The 27,083-nt window shown below is 50.4% G+C and overlaps 1 protein-coding gene across 1 annotated transcript in view; it reads right to left on the bottom strand.

Moving 5' to 3' along the window:
* Positions 1–7,792: 7,792 nt before the first annotated feature.
* Positions 7,793–27,083, bottom strand: part of SRPK3 (SRSF protein kinase 3) — a 45,161-nt gene continuing 25,870 nt past the window's right edge. The window contains exons 10-16 of the mRNA XM_060253257.1: positions 25,251–25,404; positions 22,032–22,304; positions 19,768–19,871; positions 19,060–19,167; positions 13,837–13,906; positions 11,437–11,529; positions 7,793–8,117 (exon numbers count right to left, since the gene is read on the bottom strand). Coding sequence (XP_060109240.1) covers positions 7,933–8,117; positions 11,437–11,529; positions 13,837–13,906; positions 19,060–19,167; positions 19,768–19,871; positions 22,032–22,304; positions 25,251–25,404 — 987 coding nt within the window. The 3' untranslated portion in view covers positions 7,793–7,932. The remainder of the gene's footprint in view (positions 8,118–11,436; positions 11,530–13,836; positions 13,907–19,059; positions 19,168–19,767; positions 19,872–22,031; positions 22,305–25,250; positions 25,405–27,083) is intronic.

Here is a 27,083-nt window from a genome sequence, read left to right as displayed (position 1 = left end):
TTTCTTGTCTCTTCTCTCTCTGTTAGACTGAATGGCTGAAAAATATGGTCCAGTGGATTTATGGAGGCAGGCAAGGAGGGAAAGTAGGGCTTTGCGATACCATTCTTGGGTTTCATTAGGAGGGATGCTGAAACAAAGGGCAAGCCCAGCGGCCCATACCCAAACGGCTATCAGGACCCTCAAGTAGTGACTGTTTTGCAGGTGGGGCCAGGAAGTGGGGGTGGGAGCAGGCCATAGGTACTGGGGAGGGGGCTGTGGGGGCACTGCCCCCTAACTTCCAGGGGGCCCTCCAGGGCGCAGCCTGCTTCTTTATTTGGGGCAGTGATGCTCTGTGTTCTTGGTGCTTGGGAGGGACAATAGTGTGAGGACTTCTAGTGTCCTGGCCCCACTGATGGACCTCCTGATGGCATCTGGTATTTTTGGCCCGTGTGACATAGAGTGTTAGACTGGATGAGCCATTGGTCTGATCCAACATGGCTTCTCATGTTCTTATGTCTGGGGCAAGTGATGTTCTGTATTCTTGGTGCTTGGGAGGGGCAACAGTGGGAGGGCTTCTAGTGTTCTGGCTCCACTGATGGACCTCCTGATGGCATCTGGTATTTTTGGCCCCTGTGTGACACAGAGGGTTGGACTGGAGGGGCCAGTGGCCTGATCCAACATGGCTTCTCTTATGTTCTAATGTGACAGAGTGTTGGACTGGAGGGGCCACTGGCCTGATCCAACATGGCTTCTCTTATGTTCTCTCTTTTTGCAAAAGCAGCAGGCAGAGAACAGGGAAGTGGACAAACGGGTGGCGGACTAAGCCGTGTGGAGTGGGCCAGGGAAGGGGGGACAGATGGAGCTGCTGACTGCAAAGTGCTGGGGTGGAAGAGAGGGAGGTGGAGGGAAACCCACCTGCTTGCACACAGGGTGCAGTCCCTCCTTGACTCCAAAGTTCTAGATCGGCTGTCCCAACTTTGCTGCTTTCAGCGCCTCTGGCTTTTGCCCCTACCCCAGAAAGCTTCTGAGAAGCGGCAAGTCCCACAGTGGGTGAGAAAAGGGGCCCCCTGACTTATAAAATCCTGACTGTGCCCCTGGGTGGGAGGGATAAGGAATGGGGCAAGCCAGGGGAGGGGCTGTGATGGCAAATCTGCCCAGGGCACGGAACACAGCTTGAGATGGAATGAAGTGTCTTGGCATCAAATCCAAGTGGAATGGGAGATGTGTGTGTGTGTGTTTGCTGTGTCCAACTTAACAGTGACCCTGTGAATTAAAAAGGTAAAGGTAGTCCCCTGTGCAAGCACTGAGTTGTTACTGACCCATGGCGTGCCATCACACCACGTTTTCTTGGCAGACTTTTTACGGGGGGGTTTGCCCTTGCCTCCCCCAGACAGCTACACTCCAACACACACACACGCCCCAGCAAGCTGGGTATTCATTTTACCAACCTCGGAAGGATGGAAAGCTCAGTCAACCTTGAGCCGGCTACCTGAACCCAGCTTCCGCCAGGATTGAACTCAGGTCGTGAGAAGATGATGATATTGGATTTATATCCTGCCCTCCACTCCGAAGAGTCTCAGAACGGCTCACAGTCTCCTTTCCCTTCCTCCCCCACAACAGACACCCTGTGAGGTGGATGAAGATATTGGATTTATATCACGCCCTCCACTCTGAAGAGCCTCAGAAGGGCTCACAATCTCCTTTACCTTCCTCCCCCACAACAGACACCCTGTGAGGTGGATGAAGATATTGGATTTATACCCCGCCCTCCACTCTGAAGAGTCTCAGAGCGGCTCACAGTCTCCTTTCCCTTCCTCCCCCACAATAGACGCCCTGTGAGGTAGATGAAGATATTGGATTTATATTCCGCCCTCCACTCCGAAGAGTCTAGGAGCGGCTCACAGTCTCCTTTCCCTTCCTCCCCCACAATAGACGCCCTGTGAGGTAGATGAAGATATTGGATTTATATTCCGCCCTCCACTCCGAAGAGTCTAGGAGCGGCTCACAGTCTCCTTTCCCTTCCTCCCCCACAACAGACACCCTGTGAGGTAGATGAAGATATTGGATTTATATCACGCCCTCCACTCTGAAGAGCCTCAGAAGGGCTCACAATCTCCTTTACCTTCCTCCCCCACAACAGACACCCTGTGAGGTGGATGAAGATATTGGATTTATATCACGCTCTCCACTCTGAAGAGCCTCAGAAGGGCTCACAATCTCCTTTACCTTCCTCCCCCACAACAGACACCCTGTGAGGTGGATGAAGATATTAGATTTATATCCCGCCCTCCACTCTGAAGAGTCTCAGAGCGGCTCACAGTCTCCTTTCCCTTCCCCACAATAGACGCCCTGTGCGGTAGATGAAGATATTGGATTTATATTCCGCCCTCCACTCCGAAGAGTCTAGGAGCGGCTCACAGTCTCCTTTCCCTTCCTCCCCCACAACAGACGCCCTGTGAGGTAGATGAAGATAATGGATTTATATCCCGCCCTCCACTCCGAAGAGTCTCAGAGGGGCCCACAATCTCCTTTCCTTTCCTCCCTCACAACAGACACCCTGTGAGGTAGATGAAGATATTGGATTTATATCCCGCCCTCCACTCCGAAGAGTCTCAGAGGGGCCCACAATCTCCCTCCCCAACAACAGACACCCTGTGAGGTAGATGAAGATATTGGATTTATATCCTGCCCTCCACTCCGAAGAGTCTCAGAGCGGCTCACAATCTCCTTTCCCTTCCTCCCCCACAACAGGCACCCTGTGAGGTGGGTGGGGCTGGAGAGAGCTCTCACAGCAGCTGCCCTTTCAAGGACAACCTCTGCCAGAGCTATGGCTGACTGAAGGCCATGCTAGCAGGTGCAAGTGGAGAATCAAACCCAGTTCTCCCAGATAAGAGTCCGCACACTTAACCACTATACCAAATTGGCTCTGAGCACAGCTTAGACGGCGCTACTGCAACTTACCACTTTGTGCCACGGGGCTCTTGCCCTATGAAGGACCTCCAAAGTGACCTATCATTAACAGGCTTATCGTATCAGTAATGCTACCTATTTATAAAAAAGCTGAAACAGCTCCCCCAACCTAGATAACCCAGGCTAATCCGGTCTTGTCAGATCTCAGAAGCGAAGGAAAGCCAAGGTTGCTACACAGAGGCAGGCGACAGCACAGCAGCTGTGCTTGTCTCTGCCTTGCCCTGGACAGCCCTGAGGCAGAAGGCTGGACTAGCTGGACCACTGGTCTGACCCAGCAGGGCTCTTCTGATGTACTCATGAAGGCCTCAGCCTCTCTGCCCTTTTGTTGGCCCTCCAGAAGAACTGCTTGTCCACTCTGTGAGAAGGGATACTAGACTAGGTGGACTACTGGTCTAATCCAGTAGAGTCGTCTTATAGTCTTAGGAAGGCCTCAGCCTCTATGCCCTGTTGATGGCTCTCCAGAAGAACTGATTGGCCACTGTGTGAGACAGGAGGCTGGATGAGATGGACCACTGGTCAGATCCAGCAGGGCTCTTCTGATGTTCTCATGAAGGTCTGAGCCTCTCTGCCCTGTTGTTGGCCCTCCAGAGGAACTAGTTGGCTGCTCTGTGAGAAGGGATACTAGACTAATCCAGTAGAGTCGTTTTATAGTCTTAGGAAGGCCTCAGCCTCTATGCCCTGCTGATGGCTCTCCAGAAGAACTGATTGGCCACTGTGTGAGACAGGAGGCTGGATTAGATGGACCACTGGTCAGATCCAGCAGGGCTCTTCTGATGTTCTCATGAAGGTCTGAGCCTCTCTGCCCTGTTGTTGGCCCTCCAGAGGAACTGGTTAGCTGCTCTGTGAGAAGGGATACTAGACTAATCCAGTAGAGTCGTTTTATAGTCTTAGGAAGGCCTCAGCCTCTATGCCCTGCTGATGGCCCTCCAGAAGAACTGGTTGGCCACTGTGTGAGACAGGAGGCTGGACTAGATGGACCACTGGTCTGATCCAGCAGGGCTCTTCAGATGTTCTTATGAAAGCCTCAGCCTCTATGTCCTAGTGTTGGCCTTCCAGAGGAACCGGTTGGCTATTTTGTGAGACAGGAAGCTGGACAAGGTAGTCTACCCGTCTGACTGAGCAGGGCTTCTCTTACATTCTTACCTTATGCATTTCTGTCTCCTGCTTAATTGGCTGGCCTTGTCTGTTAATGACTTGATATTGGACTAACCTTGCATCAGAGGCCTCAGTTTTTTTCCCTTTTCCAAAGGAAGAGCTATTCTCAGGTTGCTGAATTCCGGACGTTTGCCGTACTTCCGCTGGACTGTTGAATGCGCTGTAGCCTGCTGGTCTTATCAGGCAGTGCCGTGGAAATAAACCGAAAGCTGATAACAAACACCTGTGAAGCTACCTTAACGCAGAATCAGAACACAGGTCTAGCAAGGTCAGTCTTGCCTACTCAGAAAGGCAGCGGCTCTCCAGGGTCTCAGACAGGTCTTTCACACCATTTCCCACCCGATCTTTTTAACTGGAGATGCTGGGGGTCGAACCTGGGACATTCGGCATGCCAAGCGGATGTTCTATCATTGAACCACACCCCTCCCCAAATGAAGATTTTTCACCTCCCTGGAAGAGGATAAAACTCTTGCAAGAGTTGACTTATCATTATCTGGGCACTGCAGAATACGCTGAGACGCTGTTCCCATACCACGGTTTTCTGTAAACCACCTTTCCCCGCTCTTTCGAAAGGATGCAGGAAAGACCTTTTCTTTTTGCAAACGTTTTAATGAAAAGTTGTATTCAATTCCCTGCAAACGGCACAAGGGTGTTCAAAACACACACACACACTGGCACGCACGTTTCCCCCACCCTGGCAAACATGGGCTGCACGGGAAGGCAGGCAGATAGGCAGGCAGGCCCTGGCTTCTTCAACAGGACTATGAGGAATGAATATTGTCACCCTCCGTGTGCCCGGTTCTGTGCTACAACTTTGGTTTTAAGAAAGGCCTCTTCGATGTTACACACCCAAGAGGTGCAGGCTTTGTGCACACACACTGCCCCCCCTTAACCTCCCTACAGTCTGAGAACTAGACCCTTGGGGCCCGGTCCTAACTAGGGGTGCACATTCGGCATCAACCAAGCAGAAAAACACCTTACCCGTATTTTTCAGGTAATATTTAAGCCAAATACAGATCAGTGAATCCAATCAGCTACCAGTATAGCTGAGCCCGAATAAAGCCGATTCCCCCTCCAGCTTTTATTCGGGTAGATTCAGCTATACTGAATGGCTGGTGGGCTCCTTGCAGTTTGGTTTGGACCGAGCTGTGAGAGAAGCCAGTCCAGGACTGGCTGAGGCGGTGCGAAGCTTTCACTCCTGCCACCCCAGTTGATCCTCTCTTGCAGCAAAATTGGCCCCGGGAGAAGCCCTCCCAGCCAGTTCTGTGTGCAGTGGGGAGAGACCTCCTGCTGTACGCAGATCCCGGGGCCAGCTTCTGCTGCAGAGCGGTTTAAACCACAGTGCAGAAGAAACCAAACCAGCCCCATAGCTGAGCTGGCTTTTTAATTTTTTAATCAATATTTTTCCTCTCGGGCCTATTAGACCAGAAAAAAACCCCTAGATTTCTGAATACCATACCGCTACTGGGATCCAGGATTTTTCAGAAATACTGGGATTCTTTTGGGTCCAAGAAGAAATACCACTGATGTCTGTTTTCTTGCACACCCCTAATTCTAGCTCTTCCAGTAGGAGGTGGAGCTTGGAATGCTGCTATGTTTAAACCTAGATACACTAGCTCGTTACACCAAGAAAGGTACCACATTCGTGTGTTTTTCTTCAAGGTGCAAATCTTTCCTTTTCTTCTGGGAAACAGGACTGAGGGGGGGGGGGGGGGGTCACAGTTTAACTTCCCCATCTGGCCACCAAAAGCACGCAACTCACACGCCCGCTTCGTTCATCTAAGCCAAGCTCTCTGGACAAGCGATTCCCCCTGCTTTGGAGCTCTCTAAGGTGTCAGAAGCAGAAGGGTAGAGCCTTCAGACAGCAAACGTTCCAGCAGCATTCAAATACCCACCACTGGAAAAAGCGGGGAGGGGGAATAAAACATAGGTTTGTTCCAGTAAGGTTGTTCCAATCCACCCACACATACACACCTGCGCAATCGAGCTTCCAATGTCTGCTTTCCCAACTAGCAGAGGGACTGAAATAAAGTTGTGCAAAATACTTAACAGTACTATCGTGTTCCTCTCCCTCTCAAAAACCAGGGTCAAGGACTGGAGTGAAAAAGGAAACCAGAGGAAGAAGCCAGCAAAAGAGAAGGCTGAAATTGAAGGGACAACTTTACAAGGGGTCAAAGTCTTGTTCTTGAAAGGCCTACCTTACCGGTTGTCCCTTTTGCAACAATATTTCCTGAACAACCAAGGCTAAACACTTGGTTTTTAAGATGGGGGACCATGTTAGTCTGTCTGTTTGCAGTGGAAAAGAGTGAGCGTCCGAAGAGTAACAAATTTGTGGCAGGGTAGGAGCTGTCATGAGTCACTGTTCACTGCAGAAGTGACTCACAAAAGCTTATCCCCTGCCACAAATTGTCTTAGTCTTCAAGGTGTTTCTGGACTCTTGCTCTTTTCTATGGCTATCTGCATTTTAGAACAAGTCAGGTTCCGATAAAGCCCAGCTCTGGGCAAATTAGGATTGCCAAGTCCCCTGCAGCCTCCTGCTCTAGCATTTTGGGAGGGAAAACTCTATGGTACAATGGGTACCATAGAGTTTTCCAAATTGCTAGAGTGTCCAGGGAAACCATAGAGTTTTCCTGGAAATGCCTAGAGCAGCCGGCGTGCAATGTCGCTGCTGCAGTGACGTCACTTGTGGGTGACATCATCGCGCCGGCAACGTCAATTCCCCCCCCCCGTCAGCCCAATGTGGGCCAGCAGGTACGGAACCTCGAGGGTGGGAGAACCGCCACACGGGCCGGGGGCCTGGCAGCCCTAGGGCAAATTCTGGAAACTCAGCCCTCAATTAACTTCAAGGGCCTGAAGTATTAACCTGGGACTTGTTCACCCAAGCAAAACGAAGCAGGATTTTCAAAACAGCTGGGGTGTTGGAAGATCCTTCTCTGATATCTGCCCTGGTTTATTCAGCAACCGCATTTGGGCAGAATTCTTTGATTGAATATTTTGCGAGCACAGGAACATCGGGTACCTGTTACCGGCCTACTTGCAATGAAAATCCTTCCTTTCCGCTTCCCTTCTGAAAACAGCCGCTTTCTCGGTGGGCAGAGCTCTCCCCTCGAACCTCCCGACTTTTCCCAACACTGCACTTCCACAACAAGCTTCGCCTACGTTCATTTGCTTGGCACACGATTTCTGCAACCCAGGAAGGACGCGTGTTCCCTCGGTGTGGAAGCACAGAGAGAGACACACATTTTGTGGTGCTTCTCCACAAAGGCCCGGTGCTCAAGTTTAGACGCTTACACCGCAACTCCCGGTCTCTCGTTTGCACATTCGGACACCCCCTCTGAGTTTATCACCCCAACCTCGCTAACACATTCAGCCTCGTTAACACATTCACACGCTTGGGTATTGGGAAGCGTCCCCCCCATAACGGGACACATCTGTTCTTTTGCCCGCTTGAGTTAGAAAGGCAGGGAGACTTAATCCTTAAAGGGGGGAGGGCGGAGTTGCAAAGAAGCTGAAGGCTAATTGGAAAAGTCAAAGAACACCCTTCAACGGTGCATGGAGAGAACGTGCCTACGGATCACTCCAAGAAAGCAACCTGTTGGAAGAGAATGGGGGAAATCAAACTCTCCCGGCCGTAGCGGGAGAGCTGGGGTTCTATCCGCGTCCCCTCTCTCGACTCCAATCTGGAATGCCCTCCACTTAGGGGAGAAGAAGTGGGGACTTTCCTCCACTACCCCTGTAAGGGGGCCACGCCCTGGAGCAGGGAAGTCCGCGCCGGATAGTCCCCCTCGCTTCGGCGGTCCATCCATCTAATCGGGATCACGCTGGGCCCTAGGAGTTCAGCCACGGGTGCTGCAGGCATTGGGAAGCCGTGGCCCGCTCTTCGGGGATGTATTCCATCATGGGCAAGAGGAAGTCCGTGAACTGGGCCGCCTGCTCCAAGGGCCACTCGTATTTCTCAACGAGCACCTCGTACAGGCCCCAGTGCTTCAGGTTCTTAATGTGGCGGAGCTCTCCTGGGGACAGAGAGAAAAGAGGGAAATGGCAGAGTTGGAGGGGGCCTGACCCAAGGCCGTGTGCACGGGACATCTTTGGAAGAAATCACAATTCTGCACCCAGGAAAACTACAGGTTTCAACCTGTATGCATTATCCCAGGGGTTGCCAAACTGTACCTCACAAATATTGTGTGGCTCTTGAAGCCCCGTCGGCCGGCTTGGAGAAGGCATCTCTCTCTTTAAAAATCACTTCTCCAAGCCAGGCCAGATGAAGATGATGATGAAGATATTGGATTTATATCCCGCCCTCCACTCCGAAGAGTCTCAGAGTGGCTCACAATCTCCTCTACCTTCCTCCCCCACAAAGACACCCTGTGAGGTAGATGAAGATATTGGATTTATATCCCGCCCTCCACTCCGAAGAGTCTCAGAGTGGCTCACAATCTCCTTTACCTTCCTCCCCCACAACAGTCACCCTGTGAGGTAGATGAAGATATTGGATTTATATCCCGCCCTCAACTCCGAAGAGTCTCAGAGTGGCTCACAATCTCCTCTACCTTCCTCCCCCACAACAGACACCCTGTGAGGTAGATGAAGATATTGGATTTATATCCCGCCCTCCACTCCGAAGAGTCTCAGAGCGGCTCACAATCTCCTTTACCTTCCTCCCCCACAACAGACACCTTGTAAGGTAGATGAAGATATTGGATTTATATCCCGCCCTCCACTCCGAAGAGTCTCAGAGCGGCTCACAATCTCCTCTACCTTCCTCCCCCACAACAGACACCTTGTAAGGTAGATGAAGATATTGGATTTATATCCCGCCCTCCACTCCGAAGAGTCTCAGAGCGGCTCACAATCTCCTCTACCTTCCTCCCCCACAACAGACACCCTGTGAGGTGGGTGGGGCTGCGAGGACTCTCACAGCAGCTGCCCTTTCAAGGACAACCTCTGCCAGAGCTATGGCTGACCCAAGGCCATTCCAGCAGCTGCAAGTGGAGGAGTGGGGAATCAAATCCGGTTCTCCCAGATAAGAGTCCGCACACTTAACCCCTACACCAAACTGCCTCTCAGAGGGTGGCTTGGAGAATGCATTTAAAGTTAAAGTTGCTTTCTTTACATCTCTTCCTCCATCCCACTCCCATCTATTTTCCTTCCTTCCTTCCTTCCTTTCTTCCTTCCTTCCTTCCTTCCTTCCTTCCTTCCTTCCTTCCTTCCTTCCTTCCTTCCTTCCTTCCTTTCCCTTCCTTTCTTCTCTCAAACATCTGATATGTCCTGTGGCTCTCAAACATTTCTTCTATGTGGTTTTTACGTTAAGCAAATCTGGCCACCCGTGCATTATCCAAACCAAACATGTTTGCACGACTGCTCTGACATTGCATAACTTTCTGACTCGCCAGTAACCGCCCGGCTGCTAGGAATCGTGTTTGACCATTTTAGGCAGATCATGAGAGGGAGGGCAGAAGGAATGAGCCAGGGCTTGGCTCTTGTGGCCCTGCCTTCTATGTCCTACTCCAGCAACTATTCCATCAGTTGGCCTCCCTTGTTGGGACGTCGTGCTTTACAGACGACGGTGCTGTCCTATTTATTACCACCATCATTTTGTTTTGGGCTGAAAACTGCTGTAACTCCTGTGAAATGTGCCCTTCCCGCCTGACGATGCACCTTATCTGTTCTATTGTTCTGTTGTTTGATATGCTAATTTTAATGTATTGTTTTTAGATTTAAATGGTAGGTTTTTATTGTTGTTCAGTTCATGTTGTGATCCGCCCTGAACCCGTTATGGGAAAGGACGGAATAGGACAGAACAGACAGTGGGAAATCCGAAGGACGCTGCACGGAAAAGAGGAATGTGAAAGCGGGGTAAGCTGAGTGTGAAATTGGTCAGGGTCTGTGCTGCAGCCATCTTGAGCATGTTGCTCAGGCATGTGTGTGTATGTAAGTTGCAAACCTGTGTTTGATTACAGAAATCTCATGGTTAATGCTTTGAGCCTAAGACCCAAGAGAAAACATGAAATGGCTGGGCATTGTTAGCACTTGTATATACGTTGCTTCGTGTCAGCCAATGGAGGAAATAGAGGGTTTGCTCTGTAGCTCCTGTGCGATAAATAAATCAGTCAGTCAGTCAGTCAGTCAGTCCAGGATAATCTACACAGTCTTCTTCTTCAGTTGCTGCAACTTGCTGTGGCTGTCAGGAAACTTATTTCCACTGAGGAGGAAATTTACTTCCATTGACTTTCTAGTGCAGGGGTGCCGAACACATTTGTTATGAGGGCCAGATCTGATGTAAAAGAGACCTTGTCGGGCCAGGCCATGTGTGCCATAAAATGTAATGCCAGAATAGCGGAGATATAAACTTCATAAAGGACACAGACAAACCCAATTGAAGATTTTTTAAAAAACGTAAAATAAAACATGCTGAAAAGATGAGCGCTTTTGCAATATTTTGTTTATGTAACGGTCTCTGATAACTGACACCCCCTTTCTCTGAATTACTGCGTCAAAATCTGGAGACGGTGACCGATTTCGCAGTCAACTTACCCTGCTGTCACGTTCCTCTTCTCCGCGCAGCATCCTTCGGATTTCCCACTATCTGCTCCGGAGCTGCAGCAAACATCGCGGTTTTCGCGTGGCAAACGGAAACTGCTAAAAATCAGTTTCCGTTTGCCCCGCGAAAACCACGATGTTTGCGGCACCTCCAGAGCAGATAGTGGGAAATCCGAAGGACGCTGCACGGAGAAGAGGAATGTAAAAGCGGGGTAAGCTGAGTGTGAAATCTGCTGTAGCAATCTTGAGCATGTTGCTCAGGCATGTGTGTGTATGTAAGTAGCAAACCTGTTTTTGATTACAGAAATCTCATGGTCAATGCTTTGAGCTTAAGACCCAAGAGAAAACATGAAATGGCTGGGCATTGTTAGCATTTGTAAATAAGTTGCTTCATGTCAGCCAATGGAGAAAATAGAGGGTTTGCTCTGTAGCTCCTGTGCGATTGAGCAAGCCTGGCAAAGCAAGCTGTGATGCAGAAGGAAGCAAGATATAGGGAGAAGGAATCAGATGACAGTGAGCTGCTCATGGGCCTGATAGGAGCCCTCTGGAGGCTTAATCTGGCCCTTGGGCCACATGTTGGACACCCCTGTTCTACTGTTTCCAGATGTTTCCTTCAAGAAATCTTGGCTTGCTCCCCAGGATCTCCCAGTGGCCAGCTCTTTCCCTCTTCAGGGTTCCCTACCACCTAGTTCTTCCAGCCTTCCGTAGGGAGTGGTGTTCATTCGCACGCATGCACACCCTTCCCCAGATTTCACAAAACTTCTTGATGGGGGCTGCATGCCCTTGACTTACCCCGCCGGTTGAAATACTCGCGGGAATAGCGTCCTGAAAGAGCAAAGTGCGGAGGGATATCGCCCAACAGCTCGACAATGTGGGCAATGTGATCTGGAAAGAGGGAGGGAGAGAAGACAGTGTCAGATCCCCTGAGGGAACAACAGAAGGCCTCCCTCTTGTGTGACAGAACCAGTCATGACACTGGCTCACCAAAAAGGGTGTCTTGGGGCTACATAGGACAGTTGTTCACAGGCAGCACAGAATCACAGTGTCACAACCCAGCTGGGGCTGCCACCACTCTGGAATTAGGGTCCTTTGGGAAGGCCCCAGAGTCCCCTCCATAGCCTTTCAAATTCCCTTGTTTTGGCCAAGAAAATAGGCATGCAGGCCTGGCGTGTGGGGTTCTGTCAGCTGAGGCAGAACCCCAACATGCGCCCCCCCCAGTAGATTTCTCGCATGCGCACAAAGCACCCAGCATAATGATGTCACCAAGATGTGACGTCATCATACCAGGCTCTCAGCACATCCCCTCCGCAGAGCTCGCAGGTGCTGGGGAGGGGAAGCCCCATTTTTTTGGCTTTAAGAGGTTGCGGGCACTCTCCCGACCCCTTAAAGCCAAGAAAAAACCCCGGTCAGTTTCCCTCCGCAGCGTTGGCCGAGTTTGGCAGGTGCTGGAGAGGAAAAGCCCTGTTTTTTTCTTGGCTTGAAGGGGTTGAGGGTCAGTTTCCCTCTGCAGCCTTCCCCGAGGCTCAGGGATGGGGCGCCCGCCCCTGCTAGGAGCTGGTGCCATAGGCATTTGCCTAGTTTGCCTACTCCCACGAGCTGGCTCTGTAGGCGTGTAGACCAGGCAGGGTAACAAAGAATAACAAAAGGGTTTATTTTAAACAGGAAAATCAATTAAGGGCAAGTGAACAGATAAGGTGTTTTAAAACTGTATAGTAACGTGGGTGAAGGAAAATTAACATAAAGTCCCTAACGTGACTAGACTGAACTGTCCCTCATCTGTTAGACCCCAGGCCTCGGCCTGCCCACTCTCTCCCTCAGAGTGAGGGCCTTCCTCCTAAACAGCAGCCGTCCTGCCTGCTTGACCTCTCAGGAGGAAAGAACAGCGTTTGTCTCCTGAGAGAGCTTTCAAACCATACCTCCGCAGAGCCTACTTGGACGCTGATTGGCTGAAACCAGCGCCGAGCATTCTGGAGATTGTAGGCGGTCTCTCCCTACTGCGACACAGGCCTCACAAGCTCCCTAGGCCCACTAGGCCTCTGTCTCACGGCACAGTTGGAAGGGGCCATCCAGACCATCTAGTCCAACCCCCTGCTCAATGCAGGATCAGCCTAGAGCATCCCTGACCAATGTCTGTCCAGTCACAGCTTCAAGACTGCCAGCGCGGGGAAGCTCATCACCTCCCTTGGTAGGTGATTCCACCACTGAACTACCCTTACAATAAAAATAGGGTTGCCAAGTCCCCCCTGAACCTCCAGCGAGTGACGTCATCGCCCCAATGATGAGTGACATCATCACCCCAGCCTCTGGTGAGTGATGGCATTGCGCCGGCAACGTCGCGTGCCAGTTACTCTAGGCGCTTCTGGGAAAACTCTATGGTGTTCCTGGACACTCTAGCATTTTGGGAGGGAAAAACTCTATGGTACCTGTTATACCATAGAGTTTTCCCTCCCAAATTGCTAGAGCGTCCAGGAAAACCACAGAGTTTTCCCGGAAACACATAGAGCGTCCGGTGCGCAACATCACCGACACGTCCGGCGCCAGCTACATCAGGGGAGGTCCCCCCCGCTGGCCCAGTGTGGGAAAGCAGGTTGGGAACCTCCCGGGTGTGAGAACCCCCGCCTGGATGGGGGGCTTGGCAGACCCAGGAAAAAAAGGTTTTTCCTAATATCCAGCCGGTACCTTCCCTGCCCTTTACTTAAACCCATTATTTTGAGTCCTCTCCTCTGCCGCCAACAGGAACAGCTCCCTACCTTCCTCTAAGTGACAGCCCTTCAGATCCTTCAAGACAGCAATCCTGCCCCCCCCCACCTCCTCTTCTCCAGACAGAACATTCCCAAGTCCCTCAGCCTTTCTTCCTAGGGCTTGGTCTCCAGCTTTTGGGTCCTCCAACCTCGCTTTCAGTTGTATGTCAGCTGAGAGTTTCCTGCCAATTCTCAAGCATTCAGTGGCCCAAACAGGATTGGGGACTGCCCTCTCAGCAGGGCCCCAACACAAATATCCCTTCAGCCATTCCTGTAATGGTATTCCAGAAAAAACTGAACAATTCTGGTTTCCCTCAGTACGCCTTTTCCTTTCCTTCCAAAACTGCCCTTCAGTCTTTTTTTCATAAGAATATGAAGGCCAAATCTTCAATAAACTCATCCCTCAATTCCATTACCCCCTGCAATGTATGATCCGGGCAGAAATGCCTACCTTCGTCCCTGGTATAATCCTCGCCCGAGTGTGGTTCAAAGAGATAATCGCCGGTTGCCAGCTCAAAGGCCTGCCAAGGAAAGAAGGTGGCAGAATTTGTCAGAGGGCTTTATGAACTTGAGGGGATTGTCACTCCTACCGAGTGAAAAAAACTTCTCTCCTATATCCATTCTTTTTCTGCTCAAACAATGTCAGAATTTGAACCCTGAACTTGGGAAATGTCAGGTGGGGAGATTCCTCTGCATTTCCCTCACAACCAGTGTTCCCTCTAAGCTGACTTCATGTGAGCTAGCTCACGGGTTTTTTTAGCCTTTGGCTCACAGAATTTTTGTCTCGGCTCAGGAAGGACAACCCCAGAGCAAACTAATTTATGCAGCAGCCAAATCACTCCCTCACAACTTTAATGCCAGCAGCTCACAAAGTAGAATTTCTGCTCACAAGATTCCACAGCATTGCTCACCATCTCTGTTAAATGGATGAAATCATTAGAAAGTTAGTCAGACAGGCACAGAACCGCTTCAGGGCATATGATCTGGGCCACAGCAAAATGTCTGAGATTGGGTTACTCACTTGCCTAAATAACTAGGAGATTTTTCTGCTGCTGCTAACTCCCTGAGAGGGACTGCCGTTGCTCTATTTCCACACCCGGCCCAAGCCACAAAAGTTGGCAGGAGCTGGGACGGACACCCAAACACCGATTCCGTCACGCACCAAAATCAGGCGATGAGAAAACAAGAAGTTATTCTCAGAGGGTGAGGATCATGTTAGCTTGCTCACAGGGCTGCTTACACATCGCACACCTGTCGCATGGAGTCTTGTCTCGATGGTTGTTGTCAGAACTTCTGAGGGGTTTGTGTGGAGAAGGCCTGAACGATTGTTCTCTCTGTCGGCACTAAGGCTTGCCTTCTCAGACATCCTTGTCAGCCTCAGAGAAAACCACTCCAAAGGTGTTGTGAACCAGCTCCACAGCAAATAAGAGTTGCCAAGTCCAATTCAAGAAATATCTGGGGACTTTGGGGGTGGAGCCGGGAGCAAGGTTGTGACAAGCACAATTGAAGTCCAAAGGGAGTTCTGGCAATCACATTTCAAGGGACCCCGCCTTTTCAATGCCTTCCCTCCATTGGAAATAATGAAAGATAGGGGCACCTTCTTTGGGGGCTCACAGAATTGGACCCCCTGGTCCAATCTTTTTGAAACTTGGAGGGTGTTTTGAAGAGAGGCACTGGATACTATGCTGCAAATTTGGTGCCGCTATCTCAAAATACAGCCCCTCCAGAGCCCCAGATACCCATGGATCAAGTCTTCATTCTACCCTGTGGGAATCATTCTCCATAGGGAAGAATGGAGCGTCCAGCAAACATTTCCCTCCCCCCCTTCCCACTTTCTGATGACCCTGAAGTGCGGGGAGGGTCTCCAAACCGGAGGATCCCCTGCCCGCACCTGGGGATGTCAAAAACAGCAGAGTTCGGGTAGCACATTCAGTTGCTCATTGTATTCAATTGCTTATTCCATACACATAATATATACAAACATATTCTTAAAGTCCCAGTCCACAAAAGTCCACTATATTCCAAAGTCTGCTTTGAGAAGCAAATCTTCAATTCCTTGAAGATCCTTCACCTATGGTCTGATTTTGTCTTTTGATATTGCTGTTTATATTTTCTTGGAATATTGCGTTGTGTTGTTTTCTATTTTGTATTAGGAGAAGGTGCACGCATTAATTTGCGTTGTGAAGGACTGCGAAAGGCGGGGCCGAAACCGGTCTCTTCTACTTTTTTTCTTCTCCAACACTTCTTACAAGAAACTGAAGATTGCATCTCAAAGCAGACTTTGGAATATAGTGGTCTTTTGTGGACTGGGACTTTAAGAATATGTTTGTAAGAACATAAGAGAAGCCATGTTGGATCAGGCCAATGGCCCATCCAGTCCAACACTCTGTGTCACTTAAGAACATCAGAGAAGCATGTTGGATCAGGCCAATGACCCATCCAGTCCAACACTCTGTGTCACGTAAGAACATAAGAGAAGCATATTGGATCAGGCCAATGGCCCATCCAGTCTGACACTCTGTGTCACATAAGAACATAAGAGAAGCCATGTTGGATCAGGCCAGTGGCCCATCCAGTCCAACACTCTGTGTCACATAAGAACATAAGAGAAGCCATGTTGGATCAGGCCAATGGCCCATCCAGTCCGACACTCTGTGTCACATAAGAACATAAGAGAAGCCATGTTGGATCAGGCCAGTGGCCCATCCAGTCCAACACTCTGTGTCACGTAAGAACATAAGAGAAGCATGTTGGATCAGGCCAATGGCCCATCCAGTCCGAAACTCTGTGTCACATAAGAGAAGCCATGTTGGATCAGGCCAATGGCCCATCCAGTCCAACACTGTGTCACACAGTGGCCAATATATGTGTGTGTACACACACACACACGCACACATATATATATACTGTGGCTAATAGCCACTGATGGACCTCTGCTCCATATTTTTATCCAATCCCCTCTTAAAGCTGGCTATGCTTGTAGTCGCCACCACCTTCTGCTCACGACCTGAGTTCGATTCCAGCGGAAGCTGGTTCAGGTAGCTGGTTCGAGGTTGACTCAGCCTTCCATCCTTCCGAGGTCGGTAAAATGAGTACCCAGCTTGCTGGGGGTAAAGTGTAATGACCGGGGAAGGCAATGGCAAACCACCCCGTAGTATATATAGTGTGTATGGAATAAGCAATTGAATGCAATGAGCAACTGAACATACGGTGTATGTTTGTGCTATCCGAACTCTGCTGTTTTTGACATATCTTTTTTGGATATCCTCTGTTTCCACCTGGGGATTGGCAACCCTAACAGGAAATGGCTTCATCATCCATTAACAACACCAGCCATTTTGAAACACCCCCTCTGTGTGGCATATGGACCTTTCTATCCAGTTTTGGGTTGAAGTTTATAAAGCAGAGAATCCCCAATATTTCTGAGTCAGCGGGCGCCTTTGAAATTCTGACCAAGCGTGGTAAGGGCAGCCATAAAATGGCTGCCATAGAGGGCACCAGAGTTGCCAGGTCCAATTCAAGAAATATCTGGGGACTCCCTGTGGCACAGAGCGGTAAAGCTGCAGTATTGCAGTCGGAGCCCTCTGCTCATGACCTGAGTTCGATTCCAGCGGAAGCTGGTTCAGGTAGCCGGTTCGAGGTTGACTCAGCCTTCCATCCTTCTGAGGTCAGTAAAATGAGTCCCCAACTTGCTGGGGGGAAAGTGTAGATGACTGGGGAAGGCAATGGCAAACCACCCCGTAAAAAGGTCTGCCGTAAAAACGTTGTGAAAGCAACATCACCCTAGAGTCGGAAACGACTGGTGCTTGCACAGGGGACCTTTCCTTTCCTTTGGGGGTGGAGCCAGGAGCAAGGGTGTGGCAAGCATAACTGAACTCCACAGGGAGTTCTGGCCATCAAATTTAAGGGACTGCGCAGCTTTTAAATGCCTTCCCTCAACTGGAAATAATGAAGGATAGGGGCACCTTCTTTGGGAGCTCATAGAATTGGACTCCCTGGTCCAATCCTTTTGAAACTTGGAGGGTGTTTTGAGGAGAGGCACTGGATGCTATGCTGAAAATTTGGTGCATCTACCTCAAAACACAGCCCCCCCCCCAAAGCCCCACAGATCAATTCTCCAATATATCCTATGGGAATTGGTTTCCATAGGGAATAATGAAGAGCCCCCCCCCGCATTCTTATGACCCTGAAGTGGAGGGAAGGTCTCCAAACTGGGGGATCCCCTGCCCCCACCTGGGGATTAAAAAAATCAAAGGTACATAACCCACCGTGAAAACCAGCTTCTATTATTAAATTATACAAGGTCAACAAAAATAAACACACTCATATACAAATTCCACCTGGGGATTAGCAGCCCTAGTTTTCCTGATGTGTTTAGAAAGTAGGTGAGGACAGACAGACCTGCCCATCAAGGCGTCTAAATTTCCTCTAGAAACTTGATCGACGGTGTTGGGCATTTTTGGGCCTACTTCCTGCTTCGGGCTTACTTCTGGTCAAGGGTAACACTCTGGATTTTGGGCAAAACTCTAAGGTAAACTTCGCTCCAAACCATACAATTTTGCCCAAAAACCAGAGCGTAACCTCCAACCTGAAGTAGACCTGAAACTGGAAGTAGGCCTAGGTTTGCCAAGTCCAATTCAAGAAATATCTGGGGACTTTAGGGGCAGAGCCAGGAGCAAGGGTGTGACAAGCATAATTGAACTCCAAAGGGAGTTCTGGCCTCACATTTAAAGGGACCGCACACCTTTTTAAATGCCTTTCTTCCATAGGAAATAATGAAGGATAGGGACACATTCCTTTGGGGCTCATAGAATTGGATCCCATGGACCCCCATGAAACTTGGAAGGTATTTTGGAGAGAGGCACTGGATGATATAGGAGAAATTTTGTGCCTCTACCTCAGCAAACTGCCCCCTCCAGAGCCCCAGATATCCACAGATCAATTCTCTATGATTTCTTAGGGAAATAAGTTTCCGTAAGGAACAATGGAGCGCCCCGCAGACATTTCCCTCCCCCACCCTCTTTCTGAAGACCCTGAAGCGGGGGGGGGGGAGGGCCTCCAAACTGGGGGATCCCCTGCCCCCGCCTGGGGATTGAGCAACCAAAAAAGTCCCACGGCAAAATGGATTGGAAGAAAAAAACCCCAAAAGGTTCCGTGTATATATCAGCCTCCAAACTGTCTTAGTAAAAATAAAGTCCACCTAGGCACATCAATAATCCAACTCTAATTTATTTCCAGAAGCCATTTGATAAGTATGGATTGTACAATCTGGAAATAAACTGGAGTTGGATTACTGATGTGTCTAGGTGGACTTTATTTTTTACTAAGATATTTTGGAGGCTGATATATACACAAACCTTTTGGGTTTTTTTCTTCCAACCCACCTGGGGATTGGCAACCCGAAAAGGTGGGAGGGGGACAGGAGCCTGTGAAAGCGGGGGTTCTCCCACTCCCATCAGGAGGCCGGCAACCCTACTGCTGAGCCCGGCGGTACCTCTTGGGCTTGCCTCCACTGCTTAGGAGGAGAACAAAGCTCATCGCACTGAAGCAAAATGGTATGGCATGTCCTTGATTGGCGCACAGGCCGGAAGTTTGGTTGTCCTAACCAAACGGAGGAATGAAAAATGAGAAGAGTGAGAAAGGAGTCCAGAAGGGGGTTGACCCCTAGACGTACCATACATGCTGTGCTCCAGATATCGGCCGGAGTGTTGTAGACGGCACCGATCAGAACCTCCAGAGCCCGATACTGGCGGGTCTGAATGTCCTCTGTGAAATGTTTGTGCTGAAAAGAGGCAGGAACAAAGTGAAACCCCCTTTGGGTGCACAATGGAATTCACGTGTGTAGCCGCCCTAGAGGTATAGACCCCCCCCTCCCCACCTCCGTTCTCCGTAACTGTAAGCCCCTTGATTGACTAGCCCAGGGGTGTCAAATTCATTTGTTGTGAGGACCAGATCTGACATAAATGAGCCCTTGATGGGCCGGACCATGCCAGGCTGGGCCTTGTGTGTACCTATTTAAGATTAGGTAGCAGAGACAGAGACCAGTTTCGCACTAGACCTTTCATCCTGGTTTAACTCTGTCCCCAAACTGACATTCTACACGAGAATCCGACTCTATGATTGTATGATTCTAATGTAGAATGTCAGCTTGGGGACAGGACTAAACCAAGATCAAAAGCCTAGTGCGAAATTGGTCATAAACTTTATAAAGGACAAGTACAATTAAAGATTTTTTTTTAAAAAACCTTAATATAAAACATGCTTGAAACATTAGCACTTGTTGGACGTAAAGGTGCTTTTTTCATATTTCTCCCACTGGATCCAGAGAACTGGGCAAAGGTGCCTGTGGGTTGAAGGGCATCCGCCCCAATGTCACACTCACCACCCAGCAGGCGTTGCCTAGATCCGCGATCTTCACTCTGATCTTGTCCGCATTTTGGGGGTCCAGGGGGTTCACCAGGAATCTGGAGGTTCCGAAAGCAGATGCTGAAAAAGAAAAGGGGCAGAGGTGGGTAGGGGGAGGTGTTTAAAAAAAAATCCCAGGGTTACCCATCTAAGCACCCAGTCCGTGTCCAGCCCCTGAGGTGAAGAAGAAGATATTGGATTTATATCCCGCCCTCCACTCCGAATCTCAGAGCGGCTCACAATCTCCTTTATTTCCCTCCCCCACAACAGACACCCTGTGAGGTGGATGGAACTGAGAGGGCTCTCACAGCAGCTGCCCTTTCAAGGACAACCTCTGCCAGAGCTATGGCTGACCCAAGGCCATTCCAGCAGCTGCGAGTGGAGGAGTGGGGAATCAAACCCGGTTCTCCCAGATAAGAGTCCGCACAGTTAGCTACTACACCAAACTGGCTTTCTGAGAAGTCTGGAAGCCTGTGTTCAAATTACAAGTGCGCCTGACCTTTCTACTACACATACCTGTTGAGATGTTTTCTCTTAAAACTTGCTTTCTAAGGCTGCAGTGGGTTGGCCAACCTCAAGACGGGGCCTGGAGGTTACAACCAATCTCCATCTACAGAGAGCAGCTCCCCAGGAGAAAATGGCTGTTTTGGAAGGCGATCTTTGGAAGGTGTGATCTGCTGAGATCCTTCCCCTCCCTGAAACCACCAAGGATTTCCCAACTTGGGACAGGTGCAAACCAGGGAAACACAGTTTGGTTTAGGGTTTGTGACGTGCCCCATTTGCGAACTGCAGACCATTACGAATTGTTAGCCACCTTACGAACCGGCTCAGTTTGCAAGGATCAGGAAGTGGTAGAACACGCTCCCCCACCCCCAACATACTAGAGAAATCAAACTCACAGGGGATCTCCATCTAACTCGTCTCTAGCTGCCCTCCAAGTATGATGAAGATTAGATTTACGGGGTCCAAATGACAGCCCTCCCAAAGAAGGCGCTCAGGTGACCCTCATGGATCCCATAATAGCTTGTAATATTCAGGTAATTTTTAAAAATTTATAGGAAATATCCACTAGACAGGGGAAGGGAACAGTGGCTCTCCAGATGTTTTCCCCCTACAACTCCCATCAGCCTCGGCCATTGGCCATGCTGGCTGGGGCTGATGGGAGTTGTAGGCAAAAAACATCTGGAGAGCCACTGTTCCCTACTCCTGCACTAGGACAATTATTAGCCCAACTGTTGCTCAGAAACAAATTAAGAAATTGAAGTCCCCCTGTAAACACAGAGCAGACAGAGAGACAGAGACACAGAGAGACAGAGAGAGACAGAGAGAGACAGAGACACAGAGAGAGGGGGGAGGTGTGGTTGGACAAGGAATTTTGCCACATCATGTACAAGTGGATTGTTCAGCTGCTGCCGTTGTAGGGTAGCCAAGTCCAGTCCAAGAAATATCTGGGGTCTTTGGGGGTGGAACAAGGTGACTTCAGGGGTGGAGTCAGGAGGTATTGGGGGTGAAGCCAGGAGCAAGGTTGTGACAAGCATAATTGAACTCCAAAGGGAGTTCTGGCCATCCCATTTAAAGGGACTGTGCGCCTTTTAAATGCCTTCCCTCCACTGGAATTAATGAAGGCTAGAGGCACCTCCTTTCGGGGCTCACAGAACTGGACCCCCTGGTCCAATCCTTTTGAAACTCAGACGGTGTGTTGAAGAGACACATCGGATGCTATGCTGCAAACCTCAAAAAAAAGCCTCCCCCAGAGCCCCAGATACCCGAGATCAATTCTCCACTATACCCTATGGGAATGAGTCTCCATAGGGAATAATGGAGTGCCCGGCCGACATTTCCCTCACCCCTGCCCCCTGATGACCCTGAAGTGGGGGGAGGGCCTCCAAACCAGGGGATCCCCTGCCCCCACTGGGCGATTGGCAACCATATGCCGTTGACTGACCAGAACGTCCACTAAGGGAGAAGCCAACGGCACGCAGAAGAAAAGGATCTTTCACCACTTTGAGAGATTAAATCTTTCCAGGGCTCTTTTTCTAGCAGGAACTCCTCTGCATATTAAGCCACGCCCCCTGACGTAGCTAACCCTCCAAGTTTACAGGGCTGTTCCTACAGGGCCTTGCTGTCAGCTCCAGGGGGATTGGCTACATCAGGGGGGCGAGGCCTAATATGCAGAGGAGCTCCTGCTAGAAAAAGAGCCCTGATGTCTTCCCTCTGCCGTCTTGCCTTCCGCGTACTCACAGCTGGGGGAGAGCAGCCCTCCACGCTCCCGCTGGTTTGAAATGCCCGACATGGCTGAGCTGGAGAAGACGGATCCTGAGAAACCTGACGTTGCCGAGTCGGGGCTGAAGGGGCGGCTGGCGGCACCTGGTGTGGAGTGCCCGTTGCAGCTGTCATAGGCGTTGTGCGTGTAGAAGCCGGAGGACGAGGTCAGGCTCTGGGGGCTGCAGGCCAAAGACCCCCCCGAAGGCTCTGCTCCTCCGGCCACAGGGACGGGGGCTCCATCATTGAGGTCTGCCAAAAAGAAGAGAGACCCCTGTCAAAAAGTAAAGGTAGTCCCCTGTGCAAGCGCCAGTCATGAAAGCATAAGAGAAGCCATGCTGGATCAGGCCAATGGCTCACTCAGTCCGACACTCTTGTGCCACAGAGTGGCCAAAAGATCAGGCGCCATCATGGAGGTCAGAACTCCGGAAGCCCTCTCTCTGTTGCTTCCCCAAGCACCAAAAATAAAAAGTGCCACTGCCCCAGACTGCTTCCGCTATAATTTTTTTTTTTAAAGGTCAAGGTAGTCCCTTGTGCAAGCACCAGTCATTTCCGACTCTGGGGTGACGTTGCTTTCACAGCAGACTTTTTACGGGGTGGTTTGCCATTGCCTTCCCCAGTCATCTACACTTTTCCCCCAGCAAGCTGGGGACTCATTTGACTGACTTCGGAAGGATGGAAGGCTGAGTCAACCTCAAGCCAGCTACCTGAAAACCCAGCTTCTTCTGGGGATCGAACTCAGGTCGTGAGCAGAGCTTAGGACTGCAGTACTGCAGCTTTACCACTCTGCGCCACGGGGCTCTTGAGACCCCTGTAGAGCTTCCTAATTCTGGCATGAATGGTATGCAGCGGCCAGAAAGGAACACCAGAATATCACTCGAAGGTCGCAGAAGGCTGAGATGGTGGCAAAGACTGTACCGCTTCAAACGACAGGTAGGGCTGTAGACCAGCATTCCCTCTAAGCTGAGTTAGCGTGAGCCAGTTTTTTAGACCCTGGCTCACACATTTTTGTCTTAGCTAAGGAAGGATGACTTCAGACCACACTAATTTATGCAGGAACTCACAACTTTAATGCCAGGAGCTCACGAAGTAGAATTTTTGCTCACAAGACTCTGCAGCTTAGAGGGAACATTGCTGTAGACTTGAATCTAGCTGTTATCAGTGTTCCCTCTAAGCTGAGTTAACTGTGAGACAGCTCACAGTTTTTTAGACTCCTGCTCACACATTTTTGTCTCATAGACATTCTGTTTTAAATTCTGTTTTATCGTCTGTTGTGAGCCGCCCTGAGCCATTTTTATGGGAAGGGCGGGATACAAATCATAGAATAACTAACTAACTAACTAACTAAATAAATAGAATCATAGAGTTGGAAGGGACCTCTAGGGTCATCTAGTCCAACCCCCTGCACAATGCCGGAAACTCACAAACACCTCCCCCTAAATTCACAGGATCTTCATTGCTGTCAGATGGCCATCTAGCCTCTGTTGAAAAACCTCCAAGGGAGGAGAGCCCACCACCTCCCGAGGAAGCCTGTTCCACTGAAGAACGGCTCTAACGGTCAGGAAGTTCTTCCTAATAGAATCCTAGAGTTGGATGGAACCTCCAGGGCCATCTAGTCCAACCCCCTGCACAATGCCGGAAACTCACAAACACCTCCCCCTAAATTCACAGGATCTTCATTGCTGTCAGATGGCCATCTAGCCTCTGTTGAAAAACCTCCAAGGAAGGAGAGCCCACCACCTTCTGAGGAAGCCTGTTCCACTGAGGAACCCTTCTAACAGTCAGGAAGTTCTTCCTAATAGAATCCTAGAGTTGGATGGAACCTCCAGGACCATCTAGTCCAACCCCCTGCACAATGCCGGAAACTCACGAACACCTTTCCCAAAGAATTCAGGTTTTCACGGCTGGTAACGTCATTAGGGTTTGTAGAATCTTTCGAGACAAAGTGCTGTGTTCTACTGGAGAAAGTTTTCCTTCCAGACGTTTCATTCTCAGCTGCGGAGAACATCCTCAGTGGCGTTGCAGCCGGAGCAGGCGCTCAGACCTTCTTGGCTGCTTCCAACCTTCCCAGCAATTAACACAGAACAATGGTCACATTCAACAGCCAGTTTCCTTATCACTACCCTTCCAGGAAGCCCCACCAAACAATGGGCACATCCACAAAACAATTGCCCTTTCATCACACCCCCTCCAGCCTACAAATAGCAGCTCTCCAGCAGCCCTGGCCCCACTCATTGCACAGCAGCCAAGAAGGTCTGAGCGCCTGCTCCGGCTGCAACACCACTGAGGATGTTCTCCGCAGCTGAGAATGAAACGTCTGGAAGGAAAACTTTCTCCAGTAGAACACGGCACTTGATCCCGAAAGATTCTACAAACCCTAATGACCTTTCCCAAAATTCACAGGATCTTCATTGCTGTCAGATGGCCATCTAGCCTCTGTTGAAAAACCTCCAAGGAAGGAGAGCCCACCACCTCCCGAGGAAGCCTGTTCCACTGAGGAACCCCTCTAACAGTCAGGAAGTTCTTCCTAATAGAATCCTAGAGTTGGACGGAACCTCCAGGACCATCTAGTTCAACCCCCTGCACAATGCCGGAAACTCACAAACACCTTCCCCTAAATTCACAGGATCTTCATTGCTGTCAGATGGCCATCTAGCCTCTGTTGAAAAACCTCCAAGGAAGGAGAGCCCACCATCTCCCGAGAAAGCCTGTTCCACTGAGGAATCACACTAACGGTCAGGAAGTTCTTCCTAATGTTGAGCTGGAAACTCTTCTGATTTAATTTCAACCCACTGGTTCTGGTCCTGCCTTCCGGGGCCACAGAAAACAATTCCACCCCATCCTCTAGATGACAGCCCTTCAAGTACTTCAAGCCTCAGCTCAAGAAGGATGGCACCAGAGCAAACGAATCGATGCGGCAGCCAAATCGCTTGCTCGCAACCGGAATGCCAGCAGCTCACGAAGTAGAATTTTTGGCCACAAGACTCCACAGCTTAGGGGGGGGGGGGCACTGCTCACGAGAGACCTGGGCTTGTGAAAACCCAGCACACGCAGGGAGCAAGCACCATAAAACGAAAAGAGGAACGAGTCAGAGGGAATGGAAACGCAAGTTTTTTTAAAGCTGCAGAAAGGGGTGCAAGGACCAGGGCTCGAAGAGGGGACATGTGTGAGGGCTGCCTCCCCCAGCCCCACGCTCACCTTGAGCTACCGTGGACTCGCTCGTATCCCCCGCTGCCGTGACCGCCAGCTCTTCCAGCTGCTGCAGGTCCTTGAGCCGCTCAGCTAGCAGCTGGCTCTGCCGCTTCTGCTTCCGTTTCAGCTTCTTCCGCTTGTTCTTGGACATCTTCCCGTTCTGAGAGGGGAGAAAGCCCCCCAGCCCATGTCACGGTCCTGATTACTCAGTTTGGTGTAGCGGTTAAGTGCGCCGACTCTTATCTGAGAGAACTGGGTTTGATTCCCCACTCCTCCACTTGCACCTGCTGGAATGGCCTTGGGTCAGCCATAGCTCTCGCAGAGATGTCCTTGAAAGGGCTGCTTCTGTCAGAGCTCTCTCAGCACCACCCACCTCACAGGGTGTCTGCTGTGGGGGAGGAAGGGAAAGGAGATTGAGACTCTGAGATTCAGAGTGAAGGGTGGGGCATAAAGCCAATATCTTCATCTTCAAGATGCCGGGGGGCATGAAGAGGGTAAAGGAACCACTTGGCCCATTCTAATCCACACTGCTGCAATCTTACAGTTGGACTACTGTAACACACACTATGTTGCGCTACCCTTGAAGACAATTCAGAAACTGGAACTGGTTCAGAACTCCACAACCCGATTATTATTGTCAGGCACTAGGCGAAACGGACTTGTGTTTGCCTAACTTAAAATAGTTTCATCTGGGCTGCCCATTTGTTTTCAATTTCAATTAACAAAGTTGCTTTGAATTGAATCAGGCCATCAGGGTCAGTCTTGTCTACTCAGACTGGCAGTGGCTTTCCAAAGTGTCAGGCACCTCCTGCCTAGTCCTTTTAACTGGAGATGCTGGGGATTGAACCTGGGACCTTCTGACTACCAAGCAGAGGCTCTACCACTGAGCCAGGGTCTCAGGTCAAGGTCTTTCCCATCACCTCCTGCCTGGTCCTTTTAACTGGAGATGCTGGGGATTGAACCTGGGACCTGCTGCATGTCAAGCAGAGGCTCTGCCACTGAGCCAAGGTCTCAGGTCAAGGTCTTTCCCATCACCTCCTGCCTGGTCCTTTTAACTGGAGATGCTGGGGATTGAACCTGGGACCTTCTGCATGCCGAGCAGAGGCTCTGCCACTGAGCCAGGGTCTCAGGTCAAGGTCTTTCTCATCACCTCCTGCCTAGTCCTTCTAACTGGAGATGCCGGGGATTGAACCTGGGACCTTCTGCCTGCCAAGCAAAGGCTCTGCCACTGAGCCAGGGTCTCAGGTCAAGGTCTTTCTCATCACCTCCTGCCTAGTCCTTCTAACTGGAGATGCCGGGGATTGAACTTGGGACCTTCTGCCTGCCAAGCAAAGGCTCTGCCACTGAGCCAGGGTCTCAGGTCAAGGTCTTTCTCATCACCTCCTGCCTGGTCCTTTTAACTGGAGATGCTGGGGATTGAACCTGGGACCTGCTGCATGTCAAGCAGAGGCTCTGCCACTGAGCCAAGGTCTCAGGTCAAGGTCTTTCCCATCACCTCCTGCCTGGTCCTTTTAACTGGAGATGCTGGGGATTGAACCTGGGACCTTCTGCATGCCGAGCAGAGGCTCTGCCACTGAGCCAGGGTCTCAGGTCAAGGTCTTTCTCATCACCTCCTGCCTAGTCCTTCTAACTGGAGATGCCGGGGATTGAACCTGGGACCTTCTGCCTGCCAAGCAAAGGCTCTGCCACTGAGCCAGGGTCTCAGGTCAAGGTCTTTCTCATCACCTCCTGCCTAGTCCTTCTAACTGGAGATGCCGGGGATTGAACCTGGGACCTTCTGACTGCCAAGCAGAGGCTCTGCCACTGAGCCAGGGTCTCAGGTCAAGGTCTTTCTCATCA

This window comes from Heteronotia binoei, chromosome 13 (genome assembly GCF_032191835.1).
Source record: "Heteronotia binoei isolate CCM8104 ecotype False Entrance Well chromosome 13, APGP_CSIRO_Hbin_v1, whole genome shotgun sequence".
NCBI lineage: Eukaryota > Metazoa > Chordata > Lepidosauria > Squamata > Gekkonidae > Heteronotia > Heteronotia binoei.
This window is presented reverse-complemented; position numbering and strand designations above follow the sequence as displayed.